Source organism: Dermacentor variabilis, chromosome 10, assembly GCF_050947875.1.
Source record: "Dermacentor variabilis isolate Ectoservices chromosome 10, ASM5094787v1, whole genome shotgun sequence".
NCBI classification, from domain to species: Eukaryota; Metazoa; Arthropoda; class Arachnida; order Ixodida; family Ixodidae; genus Dermacentor; species Dermacentor variabilis.
The window spans coordinates 11,930,909-11,946,596 of record NC_134577.1 but is presented as its reverse complement, the minus strand read 5'-3'; the positions used below and the strand labels follow the sequence as shown (position 1 = coordinate 11,946,596).

Genomic DNA, 15,688 nt, shown 5'->3' with positions numbered 1-15,688 from the left:
CTTGCCGAATTCAATGCTGAATGATACTCGATATATTGGCGGGAGTTATTTACCTGAAATTAAAAATGAACCACCGCGAAGCTTAGTGTGCACGAAGGCTCGTTATAGCGTTAGTGTACGGCCACCATACAATATTCACTTTGTGGCACACTCGGCATCGCGCGTCAGTATTAGCGATGCGTCGCACAAAACAAGAGAAACGTAGGTTGTTCAAAACAGGTAGCACGCGTGGGCTGAACTTTTGTCACGTCACCTAAACCTCGCGTATGTCTCACCTTTATTCTTTAGACACACCATGCGCAGCACCTATGCAGCCGGTCACGTAGCTCTGGTCATCCAAGCTGTGCGTATGTGCGCGCAAATGCAAGCCGAAAAGAATGTCGCAGAGAACTATTTATTCTCTTGTCAATAAAGAAGCATTTTGCACACATTCATGCTTTTTCAAACAACATGTGACATATGTCTCAAAGACTACACATTGTGATTTGGCACGTAGGTACTTCAGAGGCGCGGTGTTACGCCTGCAATATAGGAGGCTATGTAATAAACCATCTTCTGAGAGCTCACAAGCAACTTCGACATCTTTCATCCTAAGAAATGTTTATAAGTCGATATACGCGGATCAGTTTTGTCCACGATACAAGCTGTAATGAGATGCACCAACTGTCAACAAGAGTACAATATTGAGCGCACGTGCAAACAGACACTGGCGGGTACAGCTTTCGAAATAGCGAGACAGTATAATCGGGTAGTAATGCCGACATTTCAAACAAGTGCCTGAAACCTCTTTTATATATAACTAGTGCTTACGTAACGAACAAAACGTAGTCTCTGAAGTGTTCAACAGGCACATCAACACAATGTGCCATTATGTAGACATTTGTGCTCTTACACCGCAAACCACAAGTGAATCACCATGCTGGTCGTTTCAACGACGCTCTTCGAGCACAAACTGCGCGTCGCAAGTGTTGCACGCAGCGAGCTTAAAGGACGAAATGAACGACAGCGGCTGCCGTCATGCAGAGCACGTCGCATCCGTATTAAATGTTCGAAGGCCAATGCACCAACAAAGCCGGGATATAACCGCTTATCGGTCCCTATTTGCAATACTTCCACGGTAACACGTAGTCCCCGCTGCATATGCGATGGGCACTGAGCACGAACGCCATGTTTCTCAACGATGCATGTTACAGGAAAACATGTAGTAACACCGGTGGGGTCCACGAAATTATTACTGAAGACGGTACCAATTATGTCAGCTGTTAAATACTCATCTGAGCTATATATATATGTATATATATTAAGACCCTCTCAGGGAGCGAAAATCACACTCGTTTAAACACTGAAATAAATGTACATTTAGGCATACTCCCCATCTTTTGTCTTTTTCCACGGCAGATCCGTTTCTTTCGCGGTTTCTAGAATGTTTAGAAAATAACATGACTCAGCAAAATTAACTTTCGAACATGAAGATGAGAAACGTAGCGCTTGCTTCAACCAAAAAAAAAATGCTGCGGGCGAATTTTCACCAGTTTTGTGGATCAAACAAATCACTAAAATTTAGGCATTTTGGCGCTATAATTAGAATCAACTCGAAAAACGCAAGAAATCCAAATGTACTGTTATTGGGCAAAAAGTAGCAGGAGAGATCACGTAATGCGCGCGAAGGAAAGCCGGTGATCCGTTAAACTAACATAACGGATGCCAAACGAATGAGTCATGGCATCAAAAATTAGACTGGGAGACATCAAGCTTTAAAAACATCTCTAACGCTTCGAAAGCCATCCCATCATCAATTTGTTGTTGTTGTTGTTGCAAAATTATACATTCAAAACTAACATCCGTCACATGCTATAATGGCACAAGGCAGGAGAAACCGGCAGCCTTGCCAATGCGATGGAACATTTGAAGATCTGTGACCTAGAAATGTGCTGGCATACATTTTTTTTTTCACTGCGTCCGCGGCAGCTCGTTAAGCACAACAATGCGCACTGAAAATGACGTCACTGAAATCGGCCCGAGGTGAGCGCTGGCAACTTAGACGCGGGCGCCGCTGCTGGAGCCACGAGCGCTGTGGCCTGCGACCTTTTCAGACGGATGGTGCCTGGCGAGACTTCGGCGTTTACCAGACCGTGCAGGCCTGACACAAATACGGTGAAGTTACTTCCACGCGAAAAAGAAAAAAAAAAGAGCGTCACACGCACGCCACGCAAACTGCATTGGGACAACAGCCAGCTCGAACAGTTCTTGTCGGGCTGCCGCTTCTAGCCGTAACATCGGTGGCCACTTCGCTCGTTCCAGTTACCAGCCTCGATGAGCCACACAGGCATAAATATACACTGAATAAAACCTGAATGCACAACTGAGCTTGCGAGGCAGCACAAGGGGTCTAACAGTATACTTAGGTTACGTGACCACACAGTCATAAGCTCTGTAGCAGAGAAAACGTCATTTCTTTGATCTTAACGAAAAAGTACGCGAAAAAGACGTAGACGAGAAGAAACAACACGGGCGCTTTTCGCGCACTTTTTTGTTAGCATGGAAACACACCAACTCGCCCAGCTCTCAGTTTTGATGAATTCATTTCTTTGAATTTGTTTCCCTTTAAGGCTGTCTTGTATCGGCAGTTTTTTTTTTTTCCCTCTTGTGTAAAAAAAAAAAACTGATTTCATCTGCTCAAATTTCTCCGTTGCTCGTAACACGTCTTCAACGTCAACTGCTAGGTTTTCTGTCAACTAGTGGATTATATCTATGCCATGTTCAACTCCAAATTCGGTTTTGCACAAGAAAGAACGACACTTCTGCATCCTAAGTGTCTCGCATGCCAGGGGGCACCGAACGTATTCAGTTCAACTATGAGACAAATTCTGCCACTCAGCCACAGTAGTTACAACTTGCCTCTGTAGGCGCGGCATGCCTATAGGGACAGACAATAGTTAACGGCAAGCAGTGCGTAGTGATGCCGAGTTCTACGGCAGTACGGTCACTGCTACAACCAGAACATGTCGAGCACAGAGAAAGCCGTGTTAGAAAGCACGCATATACTAAGCTATTTGTTTCCTTCAGGAGCTACCAGCATTCAAGTGGGCGGCTACGCACTAGCAGCACATTCAATTGGCTTATGACTTCGGCTTACAAGTCGAAGAAGGCACTGCTCGCGAAAGTCTCTCAATATCGCACTTTACCTAATGATAGTATCACTACCGCAAACATGGGTGATGGAAATGACGTTATGTGTAAAGCACTTCAAGAAAACGAGAAATCTGATTGAACAGTAAATACCTGAGACTGCCATCTTCCAACAGCAATCGCCAAAAACCAGCAATCAAGCAAATACACAACTTGGGCTATAGACACAAACATTGTAGGCGCTTTGTTCGAGAGAACAGGGCCTCTTTGTTTACTTAGTCAGCATTGTCATTCAATTCCTGGGGCGTAAACCAATGAACGAAAAAACCCCGCATCAAGAGACCACGAAGAAGTAGATAAAATATGAGGCTAATTTGCACTCTGCCTCGCGCACAGCCCAGGCAAAGCAACAATCAACAAAGCTGACGACATTCTAGAGTGAACTATAGCTTGAATGCTGAAACGTTTGCATATGACTGATCAAAACGACGACGACTCGAGTACTTGACCATGCACTTCTGAACAAAACTAACATATGAACAAAAAATTTCAGCTGCACGAGCTCTGTGGGCCTCGAACTAGCAGTTCAGGCTCTCCGAACAAACGGCCAAGAAATAAGCTACTGCTACGCATCTGTCGGCAAGATGCCAAAAGATAATATCCTTGTTATACGCTAAACACGGCAACAAGGCACTCGCACATGTAATATTGGTCAGAATTTCCCACCGATTGTCAGTCGCATATTCTCCAGCAGACCAAAACAATTCGAGTTCAAATGCATTGTAAGCCCCTTCAGCGGCCACTCGAAACTCTCAAACGTTCTCGGCCGCATTTCCTAGAAGCTTCGTTTCCATTCAGCAGGGCTACTGCGAGTAAAAAAAGGCGCAGAAAAGTTTAACCTAAAGGTAACAGCTCTGTAACAGCTCTGTAACAGCTTGGCTCAGCAAACAAAGAACTTGCCGTGAAGTAGACCGTCAAAAATAAAAAAAAGCAGCCGCCGACCGTATGCAGTTACGGCAGCATATATGCATGCACAGAGCTTACAATTAATCACGTGTACAGCCTCCGTCAAAGCTTACCCAAACACCTCTTAAGCATCCTTCTGTTTTTGCGGATCCTGATGATTTCTGGTTGGGGTGCCTTGCAGTTAGCTTTACGCACTTCCTTCCGAGGCCTTCAATGTTTGATCCTTAGAGCCATCGATTTTCAGACTTAGGCCGCTAGAGATACGACACGATTGTTTCGGGTCACGTCTGACGGAGGCTGTACCACGACGGCGCTCGGTAGAATAAAACCAGGCATGACTTGCAAGTCTGCGCATCTGTGCCACCATAATGTCTGCACAAAGGAGCACGGGAATCAGTGCTGCGTCGCTTCTGTAGCGGGACACCAACAGATCGTCGTAACACATGTGTCCGCAGCAGATGGATGGCAGACTGCCGTTTATACAGAAGCGTCTCACTCGCGTGCTCCTGGTGCGGCCCTCCGTTGTCCCACATTCCAAAAAACAAACCACTTCTTCATTCCTGCAAGCTGCGTGCTCGCGCTTATCAAACTAATCATTCAGCCTAGTAGCAACCATTCAGGAAGAGTACCAGCACTCTTTTGGGAACTAGTAGCTAATCCGACGCCGGACTAAACCCCCTTACTCAGTTGCATTATTTTCTTTTCATTTGAACGAACGTGGTCACATGGCAGCAGGCATATTTCACTCAAACATATGGAAGGTGTCTTACGCGTCAACTTAATCATAAAACACAAGTTACGTGTTTTAAGCTCATTCTTGTTATAGTGTCCCATGTAGAAGCTCTTTGGGCACTAGTCACCTTGCACCCCTGCAAGCGCAGGTGTACATTGCGTCGTCTTCCGTGCTCCTTGCCTCCTAAAATTAAACGTCAAAAGCTTCACAGCGCCGGAAGACAGAAGCTAAGAGTACAACAGGCTACACAGGGCGCAGAAAATTTCTACTCTTCGTCCTTCCGTTTAGGCGCTCGTAACTTTCTCAAGGCGCTTTGTTAACCATAACCTAGCCCCGGCATTCTCGTTAACAAACATGTTGACTTCCCCGCTTTTCCCTTCTCGAATCGCTGTCATCGACTCAGAGTTAGGTTTCAACTTTAGATTCTGACACTTATTCGACGCCGACTTCATCGGCCGCCCCAATGGGCGGCAGCCGCGCTAACGGTCGCTCCCGCGGTGGTGGCGGCGGCGGGCTGCGCCACTGTCATGTGGGCCACTCGAGCAGCTCGGCGGCCGCCAGTCTGTCCGCCGTGCGCGGCTGCCGGCGCAGGTTATCGAGGTCGAGAGACTCCAGCTGGAGCGGCCGGCGCTGGAGAGCGCCCTCCCCGTTCTCGCTGCCCGTCGTACCCCAGGCATACTGTTTGCCGACACCCGTCGTGGGCAGTGAACGGGAGGCGCGAATCTCGGCGGCTGCACCCCGGTGAAGCCTCGCGGCCAGCTGACCGGCGCGCACCAGGCCGCCGAACGCCGCCGCTGCCCGGACGCCGTTGCTCGGCGCCTCTGGCACGCCGTCTGTTAGAACCAGAGGCGTTCGCGGCTATATTACGCGGCTGAAGCGTGTCAGCCGGAGAAGTACACGAGATGCATCGACGCACTTCGAAGTGACTACGCAAAAGTAAGCAAGAAATCTAAGATACAAATTAAAGAGGAAGCGAAGCGTTGGGATAATTAAATACACGTGTAAAACAAGGCTTCTAGGCCTTGCTAAAACACAACGGTGGAATGGCACATTTAAATCATGTCAGATATGCTTATGGCCACCAGACGTCATGAGCAAAGGCGCATAACTCGAATGTATTATTCCGTCGCTCATTCGTGTCACCATAAACATATCCTGTTCTATCTATATATCCACTTTCGCAGGGTCGGGATGGCGAGTCAATTTTTGTTCAGAGCTCGATGTTTTGTGTGCGACTTTCCAACCGCCTTTCAGCATGTGGATAATTAGACACCTACGATTACAAACGTCAGAGCAGTTAACAACCGATGAAAAGCCTATCCGGTTATGAAGAAGAACAAGTCTGAAAAAAAGAAACGAAGCTCAGTTAGTGCACGCACGAACAGCAGGAGCCGCCCGGGTTCCCGAAGACCACCGGACTCCCTTATAGTCTAGCGCGGATGTAAAGGCATAAAGTAAGCACAAAAGACTAAGCTCAAACGCATCGAAAGGTGGAATAAACACTGTTGTCCAACGACACGCACTACCACTTGCGAATGTCCCTGTCTATACACGTTCAGCCCAATTTCCTTTCAATATTCAGTCTCTATATACCCCTTCCTCCGAGGAGCATACAACGAACCGGAATTACCGCTGACTAATCTCCCAGTGTTTTCTATCTCTGCTTTTTTAGTCTTTCACAATAATCACGTCAATTTGTCACGTGTTGCAAGTGGCTTGCTGCAATACAGGTAATTTTGTTGCTTTGCCACGTTTAGCCTACCTGGGCCGAAAAATTGCCTAACGTAGCATAATACGCACTGAGCAATTCTTCCTGTCGATGTGGCTTCTTCAAGATGCTGTTCACGAAGTCACTCCCAAAGCTCGGCCTCTGAAAAGACAAATTACCGCAAATTCAACGTTTCCAATAGCTGCAGAGCAGTGAACGATAAGTTTACTAAAACTAAGTTGAAAGCGCCATCTTAGATGATGACGGCTCCCACGGCCGCTCGACGCAGGCACGCTAGCGCCCGTGATGTCACTGTTCAACTCTGTGCATGAAGACGCTAGCCAGCAAAACGTAGAGCGAGCTGCCCACTCAGAACCGGATAGGCGTTCCAGAAATACAATCGCCCGCAAAAGTTAAGCACGAAATCGAGAAAAGCATGAAGACCGAGAAGAGTGTCTCAACCGGCTTCAACAGCATCGCAGAATTCTGCATACAACGCTTCCACACAGCCGCCATGACAGCGCAAATGACTCATAAAAGGTCATGTGCTTTAAATGCGCATATTGCGTTCTGCACTCGCAATCAGCGTCACGGACCCGCCTTCCGCCTCACTCCATGTTTTTCAATGGCTGGTCACGACAAACGCGCTCACCCTCGGCGCTGGACCCTTATTTAATCACTGTGCAAATAACGTTATTATTTCACAAATATCCTTTTTGTTACTTATTTTGAAGACAAAAAAAAAAAAGAAGTCCGAGGATCTGTGCGATGAAAATATTTGAACTTCGCGCTACTGAAGGGATGGCGGTTGTCTGTTTTCAAAGGCATCCTTTAAGAAGCTCAGACTGCGAATTGTGTCCTTATGCGCCTTATTGTTCTGTTCCATTAGCGGTGAAGATACGCTTCACGGAGCACTTACATTCCTCTGGGAGCTGGCATCGAACGTGCTGGCGGTAAGGCTCGGCGCGTCACCGGTATTCTGGGTCACCCTGGCTCCTGGCTGGATTCCTTCGAAGAACAACAAAGATGTCGACTTTTCCTGACATTGCGTGCCGTATCTTCGAAGTCGCATTTATCTCAGGATTGCAAATACAACAGCAACGGCTAGGACCCCTACAAAAGAATATCGTAAGGGCTGTCCGAAGTCTGTGCGTTTTTTTTTTTTTGTTAATATCAGGAAGCCGAATGAAATAAATATGAGTCAACTTCAAATAAAACTGCAAATTTAGTAAATAAAAAGAAACACTAATAATCACACAGCAAGCATATATAGTCACCTGAGATTCACTGTTCGACAGTCTCGGGAAATTTTCATACAACCCTGTCATATGTGGTTAGTTACAATGCTTATTGAAACTCCGAGCGCAATCAACATTGGTTCATTCTGCAAAATCGTTGCGAACGCTCAGTAAAAGTTTGTCCCGGTAAATCGGGTGAGCGTTACGTGTGACTTACAAAACACTTTATATACAAGTCCGAGTCCTTCATACTTTGAAGGACTCTGGTAAAGCTAAAAAGGAAGCTTTTAAATACACAGTATTTTCTTAGTGACCGCGATTATTTACTATAGGCACAGCGTAAGCCACTCTTCTTATGTCATTCTTGTTGGTTGCAGCTCAGTCCTTACTATAAAAATAGCAGTAATTTTATGCGATTCACAGATGTAATGAAATTGAGCAGCTCTTTAGGATTATTTTGGCAGGTCGGTACTCAAGAAGTCCACGCGAGTACCAAGGAGCAGCAACAACACGGGGTGGCGAAGATCGCTTTCGGCGTCGTCTGACACGCGCCGCACACGTACCGGCCGCGGGCGGCAGTTTCGTCTGCTGCACGGTGAGCTCGGGCAGCCTCCAGCGCTGCGCGTCCTGGTCCCAGACGCTCTGCGCCTTGACGGCCTCCAGGTCGGCGTAGTTGGAGTCTCGGCGGATGCACGGCTGCACCTTGTCCAGTATTTGCGAGAGGAGCCGCAGCTGCTGGTCCTGCCGCCGGATGGTCTCCAGGTAGTCGGTGCGCTCGGTCTCGAACTCCCGCTGGAGGTCGCGCACCTCCTGCTCCAGTGTTTGGATCTGCGAAACGACACGCGCGACCGAATCATCACCGATATAACGAGTGATTGACGGACTGATCAACTGAAGGGTGGCTAAGGAAGTGAGCCAGCGAGTCAGTGAGTATAACGTGCTAAAGCAAAACAAGTATGCGGGAGTTGTACAAGGGGAATAGCAAGGGCACCAAGAAAGCAACGACGATAGCAAAATAGAGATGTTGCGAACATCGGCAACGGAGACCGTTCGTGCTCTCTTAATATCCTACAGCAACTTCATTTAGTTATTTGTCATTATTTTATGTATGCGCAATGTAAAACTGGTGCTTGATCTTCAGAAAATAAAGCTCCGTACGTGTCCCTCCTCGGTATGTGCATTGATTCTATGAGCTAACCGCGTACGTCCCTGTTTCGACTCATTGAAGCGCTCAAATTTAGAAATAAGTGCGGCATAGACGACACAATCGCACGCATCACAGCGCGCTCACCTTTCGCTTCGCCTTTCGGATCATCGAGGACTTGACCTTGAGCTCCGCGTTGATGTCGTCGTAATCTGGCAGCAAGGTGCGCTCTTCATCGTCGACCTTGGCCAAGGCCTCTGTGAAAAGAGCATGCAGACACGCTCCTAGTAATACCTATTCCTCCGCAGCCAACAGCTTTTAACATTCTATTCTCACCACGCAAGCACCCGAGTCACCGAGGTGAATTCTGGCTAGCTATTCACCGAAGCAACGAGACGCAGCCACCGCACCTGCCAATGCGCGGATCCTCTTCTCGGCGATGCTTTTCCGCTTGGCGCGCCTCGCCTTCAGCTCCACGTCGTGCTTCTTCTCGCCGCCCAGCATCCTCCCTTGCAATTCGCGCAGCCTGCGCGAAAATCGGCAAGCGAGCCACTTGGCACGCGTCTTGGAGACGCGACCAGTTTCTTCAGCGCGCCCGGAAAACTTCGGAAGCATGGCAAAGGGAAACGGAGAGGGCTCCGGACCTTCTACCAGATTTCTCTTTTCTGCTCTCGACCAGCTGCCTCTCGCAGATCTACCGCACCTCTCGCGGAGTTGTCCCGCACTGCGCTCACCAATGCGCCAGTATACCAGCTAAAAGCTGGACTACATCCAAGCGGCCCACCTGACTCTCATCCGTCCATTTACTTTATTTGACAGGAAAAGATTTTAAGGAGGGGTGGTCGGAGCCCCTCAGTCCAAAGCCCCACTGGCCTCTGCCGCCTGCCTGACCTGGCTAATTAAGGACTTTTGTAATGCCAAGTCAAAACGGGCGAGCTGTGCCTCCCACTGTTCCATTGTGCTATTGCTATTAGGCTTATGAGGGCTCTTAATGAACTCCCGGGTTACATGCGTTAAGGTAGGTATGCCACCGCACCAAGGGCAGTTTGCCCTATGGCGAGTGGGATACATGACCTTTAGCACTTTTAGATGGGGGGAATACCCCAGTCTGTACATTGCGCCAATCGGCGGCCTCTTCCCCGCTAAGTTGCGGGTGAGGTGGTGGGTATTTTCTGCGGACTCCGCGATGATGAGCAAGGATATTTTTTCATTTAAATAGATGGAATTTCGCAGTATCCCGAACCAAAAGGCAAGAATATATCAGCACAACATCGCAAATTAAGGCAAGTATCACAATATCTTCATTGCAGAAGCAATTTTGCGGCGCTACCGCTAATGAACCCTCGAGAAACCTATGCTTTCGTTGAGGAACACTGTGCTCAGCACGTACTATCCACATCTAACCTCACAGGCTCCTCCGTTCTACAAGATCTTGCTAGGACGCTGTGTCACTCGCGTTGGACTAACAAGTAGTCTTCTCACAATTTGGGCGAGATTTTGGGAACATCTCTACTATCAGGATTGTAGGGCCTCGTGGTACAATTTAATCAGCTCGTGAATGTTTTCTATTTGTATTGCAATTATTTAGATCACTCTACAAGCGCAAGATTTAAGCAGCTGTCCCTATATTAAGGTGCCTTTATCGTCTTTTGTTATTCTCCTTTTGGTCAGAGCATTACAAAATGAAAATACAAGATAAGCACGAAAAAACATTAAAATTCAAGATGCCAGAAAACCCATCAGCAAGCGAGAGGCGTCTGCAACCAGGCAAAACTTCTAAGTTAGGTATGTAGGCTGAAAGAGTTGCAGGCGAGGACATCCAGACAAGAAACAGTTCAAATGCAGGGAACAAATACATGGAAGGATCGAAAAATCTAATCACAACATAATCACAATCAATCTAACCACAGAGATAACGAAATACATCATAATGAGAGGCACCCGACGCGACACGGCTTAGAAAGGAACATCGGTGCTACAATGCTAGTGACTACGTGGTTTGCATGCCATATCTTCCCACTGCCTGCCCACAGCACGAAGCTGGGAACAGAAGCACCGCAAGCATGCGTACAAACATTACACTATTTATTGGGTGCCACGAAGTTGCGCGCGTGTTGTGCGTGGTGTGGCAAAAGGGGCTGTTCGAATGAAGAAGGTTCAACAGTACGGAAAGCAACAGTTATCAAGTGCATACACTTTGGCTTGCTTGTGTGACATTACGCTTGGTTAAACATAGGCAACGATTTTTAAAATTATTCAGGCCATTGCACCTGTCTTATTATACACGAATGTTCTATTTTGGCATTATTACTCGCGTGTACGTACTTGACGTTTTTTCGCATTGAAAGACAGCGCTTTCGACTTCAGCGTTGCCATGTTGTACGGAATTCACAAAACTAAATTATGGGGTTTTATGTGCCAAAACCACGATATGATTATGAGGCACGCCGTAGTGGGGGACGCCGAAAATTGGGCCACCTGAGGTTCTTTGACGTGCACCTAAAACTACGCACACGGGTGTTTTCGCCCCCATCGAAACGCGGCCGCCGCGGTCAGGATTCGATCCCGCGACTTCGCGCTTAGCAGCCCAACACCATAGCCACTAAGCAACTACGGCGGGTGGCGGAATGGAATTCACAGTCGACAATATGACAGCGTGCGCGCATGATCAGTGAGACGTGGCTACAGTTGCGCATGAGCGGAACAATCCCGCAATGCCAGTGGTTACTGCACTACCAAACTTCATACATCGAACTCCAAACGCTCAATCATTATCACTAACAGTCGTACAAGAAAACCACTTTCCACATGGGCGTTGGCTGCTCGCCTTGGCAGCCGCGGTACATGTACTCACGATGCTAAACGTTTAAGCACTTTGCGATTCATCAAATGTTCGGCTGTGTGCAATGTGCACTAAGACCTAGCAGCAGCCACATTGCATAAAGTGCAGCAGCCTGCATAAAGGGCGCCTCGGAGTCGCTGCTTGTGTTTCAGCAGAGTACAAAGTTCTAGGAATGCTGGGAACATGCCTTTCTAGAGCCTTTGCTTGCATCTGGGCCATGATAGCTGGATCCCTGCATGAAGTGAAAACGAATAGTCACCATTATACTAACGGTGCAGAATTGCGAGAAAACTATACAGGTGCAGTGGAGTTACACTACACACGGCCTACCAAATAAATATGTCCGAGAAGCGACATTACGATGTTTCGTTGTAACAAAGTCAATTTGACGATGAAAAGCGTCCACTCAAACGGGGACTTGACCGATAAAGGCAACATCTCACAGTACGCCTCGGCATTAATAAAAGTTTGAACAAACTTGAACGAATAAACTTCTTTCGCAGTGAAACTTCACCACAACCAGGCACAAGCCTAGCTGCCTAGGCTACCATTCTTGAGATGAGGGAGGGGTTTTACTCTTGGTTTCCAAAGCAGGGCGACGCGTTGGGCGCGCGAATCTCGGGCTTCTCGGGAGTTGCAACTGGCTCGGCCCAGCGATCCGTCTCCTGCTCGTCAACCTTCAGATGGTTGTTGTTCACCTGCGCACAAACAAAAGGCTTCTCTAAGACTGCAAGGTATTAACTAGACAGCGTAACGAGGTAGGTACAGCCGGCCCAATCTTAAGCTCACTCGCACGAGCACCCACTTGCTGTACGCCAGCACCTTAACAGTAGGAAAAACCTAACAAATTCCCATACTATCTTCACGAGTTTTAATGAGCATGAGTCAACCTCGATTGTTTCGCAAGTTCTTTCCATTGTAACACGCTGGAAAGCAAAAGAAAAACGGCATTTACATAAGCTAGCTAAATATTTGACAGGCTGTACCTCTCAAAATAGAAGAAACTTAAGGTGGGACAACGTTAGTCGCGATCAATCAAATTTTACCTCTGGTCCGTGTTTCCGTGTGCTACAAAACAGCAAAAACACTAAGGTTCGGTTAAGTCGTTGCTCTGCAATGTTCTCAACGAGAAAGCCGCACAGGAAAGACTGCGAAACGGAGAAAGACAATCGTTCACAAAGAAGGCGTTGTTTCCAACTCGCCTCTTGTGATACGTCCTTCTCCCTCTGGTTCTGCTCGACCTGCTGCATCTGCATCTTGAACTGGCTGCGCATCTTCTCAACGTCCATCATAAGCTTGGCGCGGCTCTCCTGTTCCTCGCGGTACTTGTTACGCAGCTCTGTCATCTGGGCCTCGTAGTCCTGCATCGCCCGTCACGGAAACGCCAATTTCACGCCTGTGTTCGCAAAAGACTACCCTTCCTGGAAAACTCACGTTTTTAAGCTGGTTTACCACTTCGCTGTTGCTGTCCGGCAGTTCTGTAGGGGCGTGAAAAAAGAATACGGTTTTTAAGAGGCACCTCAGAAATCTTGGTCATCGTATCCACAGATATCATGCCACTGTCTCAGCCATGAATAAAGGCCAGGAGATGCGGCCTTGTGGTAGAATGTCACTCGAAACGACTTCCAGCACAATGAACAGGGCACAGCATTAACTTGAGCTGTTTAATATCAACTCCTATACGGTACTAACATCAACGGAGATTTATATTCGAAAATAGCTCGACATCCGTGGTCCGCTAGATCCCAGGAACTGACACAGAGAAGGGCACGAAGATGCCTAATCTCATTCGGTAGAAACACAGCGCGCATATATCCTATAGGGCCGCGAAATGACAGCACCGGTACCTGTCAGCTTTTCATCTACCCCTCTGGTAACGTTTGTGCAGTCTTTTACGAGAAAAATAACCACAACAAATTTCGACGAAGCAGACACCATCAGTTCATATAGCGACAATGAAATATTGGAGTTTGATCCAATCGAGACTGTAGAGGAAACGCGAACGATAAGAGACTAGATTTACTTTTATCTGACTGTTTGCAGTGTCTACGTATGCTCATGTACTTCGACGTTCAGCCTTCTTTTGTTCCACGCATTTCGTCCCCATTCTCGTAAATGTCAGATCGCTTTAACTGATTCGTTAACGCAGCACCAGCTTCCCACCAGCACCAGCAGGCTGCACTTACTGTACCCAACCCCTGGCCATGGTCTCAAACATTTTGCTGTGCTTCATCACTCCTAGTTTCCTGGGAAAACATTTGAAGCGTTTTTCCTTTCATCTTTTAAAAACACGCCCCCCTTGACCACGGTTTTCTGTTCGTATCTCAGGGAAGGCGAACCTAACAAATATTTAGAGGTTATAGGTATAGTGGTTCGCTTGTTTTGTTTTTTGCTTCTTTTTAGTCATCGTTGCTGACTTCCTTATCGCTCTTTCTTCTTCACGCGCCCGGACCTGTCACGCCACTCCATGTCCACACCCCACCGCAGCAGGTTATACAATGCTCCCGAGGACTCGCTTCCCTGCACAACTGCCATGGTGTGGATGGAAGTGTCAAGGCTCACCTTCGGGAGTCGCGGAAGAGGCTGCCTCGGCCGGCGTGGCGTCGGATGGCGTCGCCATGAACGACCCCCCGGAGAGCAGCTGCTTGAGTCGCTCCAGCTCCTGACGGTACTCGCGCAGCAGCGCGTCCTTGGGGTCCTCGTTGACGCACGGCCGGTTCTGGATGTTCTTGGCGCGGCTGGCGTAGCGTAGCGTGCTCAGCGTCTCGTCGTAGTTGACATCGGCCGGCGAGATGCAGGCGAGCATCAGGGTGCGCGTGTTGCCGCCCAGGGAGTCCTGCAGCAGCCGCGTGAGCTTCGAGTCCCGGTAAGGGATGTGCTTGCTGCGGCCGTCCACCAGCGCCGAGATGACGTTGCCCAGCGCCGACAGCGACAGGTTGATCTTGGTCGCCTCGCGCAGGCGCTCCCCGCTCGCCCCTGGTGGGAACAGGGTTCATTCGTGGGACGGAACCAACGCCCAAAATTACGACGCCGTACCTCGCCACCCTTCCATTCCTCCGCGCACGGAGCATCCAATCCGAAAATGGAAATGTATCAATCCCTAAATGTATTTGTATATATATGTGTCCTACTTCTCCATGCACACACATCTCATCCCCAGTTTTCCATCTACAGACACAATACAGTGCCTTAGTGAAACTGATCTGTGGAAGTCTCAAAGTGTGCATCCGCCTAGCTTGCCGTTTGCATTTCGGCACTACGTGTGAACGGGGTAATGCATTAATATAAACATTGCACGAACTTACATGGTGTATAGGACAAAAATAAACATAGTTGTAAGTACTGCATTTATATTCGTATATCATTTAACTAACTGCTTCAATAAAGATTGGACTCACATAGAATCCAACGTGTACGTTGGATCCGCATTTTTTACTTCATTGCCTCTACCCACGGCACCAACTGCCGCAGTTCGCATCATCGGATCACATGTTAAGATAGTATTCGACATGTTCCCAAGTTACGAGTTTTATTTGTTTTGTTTTCTTATCCCTGCCGGTGCGCATTCCTATCTTATAACGTCTCGACGCGCAATTGGTCCCATTACCACCCCGCATTAACACGCTTACTCGACCCTTTGCTACTATCGTATGGCTGAATGCGTCGTCAACTCGACGCTTCCAACTTTTTTATGAACGTTCGCTGTGCTACATGAGACTCGTCAGAAAATTTCTGCTTGATGTAAAAAATAGCGGCCCGTGGAGAGCCGCTTCCTGATGCAATTTGTCAGCTGCTATTGTGCCTGTTTCACGATCATCGCCGACGAGTTAGTGCATTGCTCTTGGGACAAAAGTCGGCCAATAAACGTTGAATTCTTTATTCATTCCTTGTGGTAGTGTTTCTGCTTATTTACGATAATTGCATTGTG

The 15,688-nt window shown here is 47.9% G+C and overlaps 1 protein-coding gene across 2 annotated transcripts in view; it reads right to left on the bottom strand.

Annotated features, from left to right (window-relative positions):
* Positions 1-380: 380 nt before the first annotated feature.
* The window catches only part of LOC142559880 (osmotic avoidance abnormal protein 3-like), a 62,650-nt gene continuing 47,342 nt past the window's right edge, over positions 381-15,688 (bottom strand). For both annotated transcript variants that reach the window (XM_075671567.1, XM_075671566.1), the window contains exons 6-16: positions 14,323-14,736; positions 13,195-13,238; positions 12,963-13,121; positions 12,337-12,458; positions 11,948-11,992; positions 9,329-9,444; positions 9,066-9,175; positions 8,338-8,602; positions 7,456-7,544; positions 6,629-6,698; positions 381-5,661 (exon numbers count right to left, since the gene is read on the bottom strand). In XM_075671567.1, the coding sequence (XP_075527682.1) occupies positions 5,354-5,661; positions 6,629-6,698; positions 7,456-7,544; positions 8,338-8,602; positions 9,066-9,175; positions 9,329-9,444; positions 11,948-11,992; positions 12,337-12,458; positions 12,963-13,121; positions 13,195-13,238; positions 14,323-14,736 (1,742 nt within the window). In that variant the 3' untranslated portion in view covers positions 381-5,353. The remainder of the gene's footprint in view (positions 5,662-6,628; positions 6,699-7,455; positions 7,545-8,337; positions 8,603-9,065; positions 9,176-9,328; positions 9,445-11,947; positions 11,993-12,336; positions 12,459-12,962; positions 13,122-13,194; positions 13,239-14,322; positions 14,737-15,688) is intronic.